General features: G+C 40.8%; 1 protein-coding gene across 4 annotated transcripts; it reads left to right on the forward strand.

The window, feature by feature from the left end:
• The first annotated feature begins 806 nt into the window (after positions 1-806).
• On the forward strand, positions 807-6,730 carry LOC133531064 (uncharacterized). Of its 4 annotated transcripts, none has more exons than XM_061869160.1 (2): positions 807-1,690; positions 6,190-6,730. In XM_061869160.1, exons 1-2 carry the CDS (start codon positions 1,355-1,357, stop codon positions 6,481-6,483), a joined length of 630 nt encoding a protein of 209 aa, XP_061725144.1. In that variant the 5' UTR covers positions 807-1,354; the 3' UTR covers positions 6,484-6,730. The 4 variants fall into 4 exon arrangements, with proteins under 4 accessions (XP_061725144.1, XP_061725145.1, XP_061725141.1 ...); XM_061869161.1 differs by having other exon boundaries at positions 6,232-6,730; XM_061869157.1 differs by lacking the exon at positions 807-1,690 and adding an exon at positions 2,354-5,791.
• Positions 6,731-8,576: the final 1,846 nt, after the last annotated feature.

Consider the following 8,576-nt stretch of genomic DNA (forward strand, 5'->3'; position numbering starts at 1 on the left):
AGTTTTATTCAGCAGTCTAGATATCCTAGATTCAACATACTACACGAATTAGGCACTAGACGCAACATATGGTCCTAAACTCGCCGAAGAAGAGAAGCGACCCTGTTAATTGCGAAGTTACGAAGATTTTTTTTGGAAGTCGGCCGACCACGAGAGCGCAGTTCTTCATTCATCAGCATCACCATCCGTCCACCTTCAGTGTCTTCTGGCTAGCCGCTTATGCTAGAAAATAAAATCGTCAAGCAACGGCAAACCTAACGCACCAACGACGGACTTAGGTATCGCGAAGGACACCGAGCGAACGCCCCACGAGCCAAGAAGCAATCAATTACGGTCCTAGTGCACAAAATAATCTAAAGTGAAACCGAAGTGCAATAGGAACAGGAGCCCGCGATCTACTGGACAATAATCAGGGGAGCATAACTGTGAGGTCTTTCCAATTCCTATTACCTAATTAAACTCGGTTGTTTTCATTTAAACTCTTATTTCACAATCATAATAATCCCAAGATCATTTTCAAAATAACATTGCTTACGGGTACTTTAACCGTAGCGTAATTGTGTTGCTTAACTTTGCTTCGATCTCAATAACATTACAACATAAATAACATTTTTATTATTTCATTAATTGTCATTTCATAAATAAGTACCAATTTCGCATTAATCGTGATTAGAAATAAACAAAACCAATTATGTACAGTTAAATTTAGTTACATTCATAGATAATTTATACCTATAATATACATACAAATATATAAATAAACATAATAATTATACAATCTTAAAATCATATACATATTCAACGAAATCTTTTTGTTTACAATTACTAATTTTATTCGTAAATACACGTAATTACAGTAAAGTGTTAAATAACATACAGTAAACAATAAGATAACGTACATTACATTTGGATTTGGCCGTAAGTTAAATCAACATAACAGTAATACAATTTGATTACGAATCCATTTCATTATAAGATTATTATCATAGTTAACATTCATATTGCTAAATCATTGAACATTCCACAAAATATTCCGTACCTATTTTCATAGTCAATAGGTGGGTATACCTAAACAATAATTATTGTATGGTAAAAGTTAAGTGTCTGATCAAATATTTTAGCAATAGCACAAGTTGTGTCGGACATTAAAAAAGTATCAGCGCCTGCAAAAATTGCACAGGCAAAAGTTACATTGTTATTTTTGCCTTGCTAATAAAATAACATCAGGGTTTTAAATTATCACCTTAAAATTAAATTGAAAATTATTGCTATTTATTTTTCGTCAGGGTTTTGCATAGTGCTTAGCGCTTATAATAATTAGCAGATTGCTTCATTTAATTCTTATAACTGCATAATGTCTGCCGAGGATAGATGCAGAGAATTAATAAAGAAGCGCGCTTCAATTAAAGCTAAGCTTACACAGTTTATGGCTTATTTTAATACTGCGAAAACTTGTGAACAACTCAGTGATTCGCAGTTAGTGGAATTAGACATGCGTATTAAAAAACTTGATGATTCGTACGACTCTTTTGATTCTTACCAGAGCGAATTGGAGATGCTAGCTGAGGATCCTACCGAGCAATATACTGCACGCGAGCTGTTCGAGCGGTCTTACTACAAAGAGATTGCCGCCGCTCGGGAGCTGGTGGACAGGCACCGCAGCCAACGCGCCAAGGAGGTTCAATCCGAGGTAGGCTCCAATGAATGCCCAACAGTGGTGTCTTATAAGCACAACAATGTAAGGTTGCCAAAAATTAATTTACCGCACTTCAGCGGTGGTTATCAGAATTGGCTGGAGTTTAAAGACATTTATGTTTCCTTAATTCATTCTGAGACAAGTATCGACAACATTAACAAGTTTCACTACCTACGCGCCTCTCTTCATGGAAGCGCGGCCTTGGTGATTAGAAGCTTGGACTTTAAGGGGGATAACTACGATGCCGCTTGGAAACTCCTTTGTGAACGATACGACAACAAACAGTTGCTTGTCAACAATCATGTCCAGGCACTTTTCAATATTGAACAGGTGCATAAAGAGTCAAGTGTAGCCTTGCGACAGATTGTTGACAACACTAAAAAGAATTTAAATGCCTTAGCAACTTTAGACCAGCCCGTAGAGCATTGGGATACATTAATAATCCACATCATGGCAGCCAAATTAGACGGAGTTACAAGTAGGGAATGGGAGGAACATAGGAATCAGTTGACAAACCCACCGGCACTTAGCGATTTCATAACGTTTCTTACCAATAGGTGCAATCTTTTGGAAACTTTAGAAGAAGCCAAGCACAACAGGGTTAGGACGGACAAGTCTGTCAACAATAAACCAAAAAGCCTTCTGGCTTCAGCAAGTAACGTTAATAAGCCTAAAACATATAACGTAACTTGCCCTTTATGTAATAAAGCTCATTACGTCTTCAATTGTGAAAGTTTCAGGGCTTTGCCAGTAGAACAACGCGTACTCAAGGCAAAGGAATTTAACGTGTGCTTAAATTGCTTACGTCCCGGTCATAACGAGAGTAAGTGCAAACTTAGCCACTGCAAGTACTGCAAGACCAAGCATAACACACTTCTTCACGTTCATACGGAACCTAAGACCGCGTCAGAACACATAGCTTTTTCCGCGAATGCTCACAATGTTAACGTGGCCGAGCATGTTTTGCTTTCAACAGCCTTAGTCAAAGTGCGCGATGGTCAAGGGAAATTGCACAGTGTTAGGGTCTTATTAGATAATGGCAGTACATCTAATTACATAACTCGGGACTTATCTGAGAGGCTGAACCTGCCAATTAAAAATGTCAAAACTACAGTGTCCATGCTTGAAAAGCATGAATCAAATATCACCCAATCGTGCTCTCTTAAATTGGAGTCTTATGATGGGCCTTATAGCACTGACATAGAGTGCAACGTATTGTCCGACATTACGTCACCAATACCTCACACATACATTGACGCAACGGACGTACCCATACCTTCGGGAATTTGTCTTGCCGATCCTTCATACACCGAACCCGCTGATATTGAGATTCTTCTTGGGGCTAAAATATTTTGGAGCGTTCTCGGCACCAATCGCATTATCTTAGGCAAAAATGAACCCTTCCTCGTTGAGACAAAGCTAGGTTGGCTCTTAGTAGGCGCCATAAATCAACCTACCTCTGTCAAACCAGTTTGCTTGTTCCTGACTGACAAACAAACGGACACGACTCTTACAAAATTTTGGGAACTTGATACCATATCCCCGAAACATGACTTCACACCGGACGAAAACGCGTGTGAAGAACTCTTTAACAAAACTACTAAGAGAGATAAAGACGGACGTTTTGTGGTGACTGTTCCTCTGAAGGAATCTCCCGATACCTTAGGAGACTCCTACGGGATGGCCAAGCGAAGGTTTTTATCGCTCGAACGCAGGTTAGATAGGGACTCCTCATTAAAGGAGCGCTATGTAAAATTCATGGAGGAATACGAGGTTTTGGGTCACATGAGTGAAACTTTGCCTTACAGTTCATTACCGTCATATTATTTGCCTCACCACGCCGTGTTAAGAGAGTCTAGCACGACTACCAAGCTTCGTGTCGTGTTTGATGCTTCAGCTGCCACTATATCAGGAAAATCATTTAACGACATCCAGTTAACAGGACCCAGGGTTCAGGACGACTTATTTTCCATCTTACTGCGGTTTCGTCAACATAAATATGTGGTGTCAGCTGACATCGAGAAAATGTATCGGCAAATTCTTGTGGACGATGAACAACGTCAACTTCAGTTGATCTTATGGAGGGCAGACCCTTCTAAGCCGCTTAAAATCTATTCTCTTAATACCGTGACTTATGGGACGTCATCAGCGCCGTTTCTGAGCACGCGGTGCCTCTTACAGCTATCACAGGAGTCCAGTGACAAGGAAACACAGGAAGCGATCGCCAGGGACTTTTATGTAGACGACTTCCTATCTGGCTCTCATTCAATAGATGATACTGTGGCACTGTGTCGTAATGTAACAACCACGCTGAAAAATGCCCAATTTCACTTGCGTAAATGGCAGTCTAATAATGAAGAGATTCTTAAAGCCGTCGGTGAGAACCCATGTCTGAAAGAATGTGTGGATCTGAGCGAGAACGAGCTGTCTAAAACATTGGGTCTTAATTGGAGATGCGCTCAAGACAGTCTTACGTTTCGCATAGACATCTCGTTACCAAAAGTAGTCACAAAAAGGCACATTCTTTCAGTCATAGCCCAAATCTTTGACTCTCTAGGATTAGTAACGCCTTGTATAGTGCAGGCGAAAATACTAATGCAGAAACTTTGGGTAAACCAGTGTTCTTGGGATGATCCGCTTACAGGAGACATACTTACATCCTGGGAAGACTTTGTGAAATCTCTGCCTTATCTTAATAAAGTCCAGATACCTCGCTGGGTCTTGTGCAATACACCTACGGTTGTTGATTTCCACGTCTTCACTGATGCGTCGGAGAAAGCATACGGAGCTTGCCTGTACGTCCGCTCCGTGGCCGGGGATGGCTCAGTGAGTGTTCGCCTACTGGCATCAAAAAGCAAAGTCGCGCCTATTAAGGCCACAACTATTCCTCGTCTTGAGCTCTGCGGGGCCTTATTAGGCGCAAGATTATGCACAAAGGTTCTTGAGTCACTTACCCGGAAACCGGACCATTGCGTATTTTGGTGTGACTCTATGATAGTCATAGGTTGGTTATCATCATCTCCTTGTTCATTGCGTCCTTTTGTAAAAAACCGGATATCAGAGATCCAGGAAAGTTCCAAAGCCGCTTGTTGGCGCTACGTGCCTTCAAAGGAGAATCCTGCAGATCTAGTATCTCGAGGTTTAAGTGCCGACCTCATAATGAACTCTTCCTTGTGGTGGTCTGGACCATCCTTCTTGAAGCAGGACATGGCCTACTGGCCGACCGCCCCAGGAAGGTCTGGTAATGAGTCTTCACTGCCAGAGATGTTACCGGCAAAATCATTAGTCGCATGTCCCGCTTTTGATAACTCTTGTAAGCCAATAGAACATTTAATTAAAAACAAATCATCTTATTCAAAATTGCAACGGATAATAGCGTATATACTTAGATTCATCCACAATTGTAAAAAGGAAAATACTAAGAAAACCGGTGGTCTTACATTAGCTGAGCTAGAATCGGCTTCAGTTCTACTTCTTCGTAGGTCCCAACAAGACTCTTTTCCTAACGAGTACGAACTTCTTAAAACAGGGAAACCATTGCCAAAGAAAAGCCGGCTTAGTTCGTTGTCACCATTTTTTGATTCAGGGCTTATTAGAGTCGGGGGTCGACTCGTCAACTCATTCTATGACTATAGCACAAAGCATCCTATAGTCCTCTGTAGTAAGCATCATCTCGCAAGGCTGCTTTTTAAAATGTTCCACTTACATCTACTTCACGCGCCTCCTCAATTACTTCTAGCGACTATAAAACTTAACTACTGGCCGCTCGGAGGAAGGAACTTGGCAAAACAGGTTGTCCATACTTGTCTCAAATGTGTTCGGTTGAAAGGTGAAACAGTGCAACCAGTAATGGGTAACTTGCCGAAAGAAAGGTTGCACCTTGAATATCCGTTCCTCGAAACAGGCACCGATTACGCCGGTCCAATTCTTATAGCTGACCGCAAAGGTAGGGGGTGTAGGCTCATCAAGGCCTACATTTGCATATTTGTGTGTTTAGCATCCAAGGCACTTCATTTGGAGCTTGTTTCGGATTTAACCAAGGAGGCTTTTATGGCAGCTCTTAACCGATTTATTGGTCGTCGTGGCAAACCAAAGGTAATATTCTCAGATAATGGCACGACCTTTGTTGGTAGCTTCAATGAGCTCTCAAATCTCTTAAAACAAGACTTTGCGGCAGACATGGCCGACGCGCAAATTAATTTCTCTTTCATCCCAGCATACACACCTCACTTCGGAGGAATCTGGGAGTCTGCAGTGAAGTCGGTAAAGTACCACCTGCGACGAACCCTAGGTCTTACACACCTCACCTATGAGTTATTGGCTACGTGTTTAGTAAAGATCGAAGCGATTTTAAACTCACGTCCTCTTACGCCACTTTCTAATGATCCATCTGATCTAACTTTTTTGAGTCCGGCTCATTTCTTGATTGGAAGGCCTCTCACGTCTTTGCCTTACCCTCAGCTCACTGATCAAAAGATTACCTCACTCCAAAGGTACCAGCGCATCGAGTTTCTGAAACAGCACTTCTGGAACAGGTTCTCCAACGAGTACGTTACTGGCCTGCAACAGAGAACCAAATGGCAGAGCTCAAGGGGCTACCTCGACGTCGGAACCATGGTGGTAATCAAGGACAAGAACTTACCGCCGCTTATGTGGCTCCTCGGCCGCATCGTTCAAGTGCTGCCTGGCAGAGATGGCGTCGCAAGAGTAGCCGACATAAGGACGAAAAAGGGAGTCATTCGTCGGGCCTTCAATACAATTTGTCCTCTACCCATACAAGATCTTGAAGACCCAAGCTCTTCAACGCCGGGAGTATATGTTGGCGACAAGCCCGCCGCCGCATCGAATTAACTCCACAGCAACAACGATGACGTCCACCGTCACGTCACCGGACCGGTTAGCCCGCGACGGGGACCGGGGCCGGTCCGCGGGGGGACGGCCAGAATCGAACTTACGGCTCGCGGAACGCACACATATCGCGTCGCGCCAAAAATACCTCTGTAATTATCAGTAATTAAATTAGTGTATACAGTCCGCTATAGTTTTATTCAGCAGTCTAGATATCCTAGATTCAACATACTACACGAATTAGGCACTAGACGCAACACCAGTACGTCGTATTTTTAGGTAAACTTAACTTTTTAGGCGAGCCGACATTTTGTTTTGTTATAATTAGGTCTTGTTATTGCAAATTGCAAAATTTTGGTATGTTGTAATACCTAGAACAATAAAATCTAACAGCACTTTTAATTTCTTTTATACGAAAAAAAAAATAGAGTCAATTTAATATATTTACAAACTCCGAACACAAATTTACGATCCCCAATTACAAGCAATACATACTACTTATGAGCTTAAAAAAAATTATTACTTAAGTATTTCGAAGGCCCATCAGTAGTTTTGAATAAAAACCTAACATACTGCACGAGAAAATTTTCAGCGCACAAGATTTCATCGTATAATTCCTGCGTAATCGACCTAGATAATTATTTTACGCCAAGTAATGGCCGCCATTCTCGTTACAAAACTTAAGATTGATTTTTCGTTAGAAATTTTGATTGTAAGCGGAAAGAAAATACTCTCGTAATATATTTGTCTCTTTCTCTTCATGCTATCTCATAAAAAAATAACCTTTCTTGGTAATTAAATGGTAAAAAACACGTTGAAATCATGTTGAAAAATAGTAAGTCTTACTAATTTTGTACATTGCAACCACATTACACGTCGTGGCGACGTCCAATCCACGTCGCAAACATTACCTATGTAGTAACCATTAAGTCACAATTACTAAAATTACGTGGAATCGACGTAGCCGGCACGTGCTTTTTTTCCCCACTTTGGTGAAATCCAGGTGGATTCCACGTCGATTCGAGGTAACTCATTTTGGTCACTGTCAGATTTGCGACCTATAATAGGTGATTTTATCGTTATTTTCACCAAAAATGTTTGCTGGGTTTCCCCTTCATAGTAAAAAGACTTACTTTAATTAGGTACTGATTATGCAAATTTGCCTATTTGTTTAACTCGCGTGAAAGGTACCGTTTCATCCCTTGGTTAACAATTTACTATACTTTAAGCTCCAGTTTAGCTTATTGTGACGGAAGAGTAACTACGGAACCCTACACTGAGCGTGGCCCGACATGCTCTTGGCCGGTTTTTATTTTAAGATTGAAGTATCATGCAAAATTTTATACAATAATATAAACTTAGCCTAAATCAGGCATAACATTCAAAATGAGAATAACATTTGACAAAAGACTGATAAATATACTAACTAATCTTTATTTTACATTTAAAAATATGTAATACATAATTATTTTTAACAACAAACAAATCAGTCAAACAAATGGTTCCGCGCCATTCCAGACGCAAAGGTGCCCATCATTTTTGCCGCGTTGCCGCGCTGAATCGTGATAGACAGCCTCTACATCAAGAATGAACCAGCACGAGGGTCGTGACCTTTCTTCTTTAACCTTTTTTTCAAGTATTTACAACTAATCTGTGTCAACTTTTTATTCAGTCAAAGGAGTATATTTCCGAAATTTCTGGAAACTTTCATCAGAAAATTCTCATGCAAGTTCCACTTAGAAAGTTCCCGTGCACGGGATTATTACTCAATGTCCTGCCTACAACCTGTCAACAACTGTTTCATTTAACATTAACTCGCATTGGTGTCTATTTCAAGTGTCATAGACATCGAAACTACCTGTAAAAAGGTGTAGTGTGTACTACACACATCATGCGCATAGAAAGAAAGAAAGAAAGAAAATACATTTATTTAACGCCACAACACATTACATTTGGAAAAAGAAGAACATACAGAGAAAGAAAAACACTGGACGCTAAATTAGGATCCCCACTCAGCATAATGCCACGTCAA

Source organism: Cydia pomonella, chromosome 24, assembly GCF_033807575.1.
Source record: "Cydia pomonella isolate Wapato2018A chromosome 24, ilCydPomo1, whole genome shotgun sequence".
Taxonomy (NCBI): Eukaryota; Metazoa; Arthropoda; class Insecta; order Lepidoptera; family Tortricidae; genus Cydia; species Cydia pomonella.

Excerpts from the sequence above, each read along its gene's own strand:
- LOC133531064 (XM_061869157.1), top strand. The coding sequence starts at position 2,816 with ATGCTTGAAAAGCATGAATCAAATATCACCCAATCGTGCTCTCTTAAA. Across the intron at positions 5,792-6,189 it reads GTCGTCGTGGCAAACCAAAG|GTACCAGCGCATCGAGTTTC; the intron begins GTAATATTCTCA and ends CTCACTCCAAAG.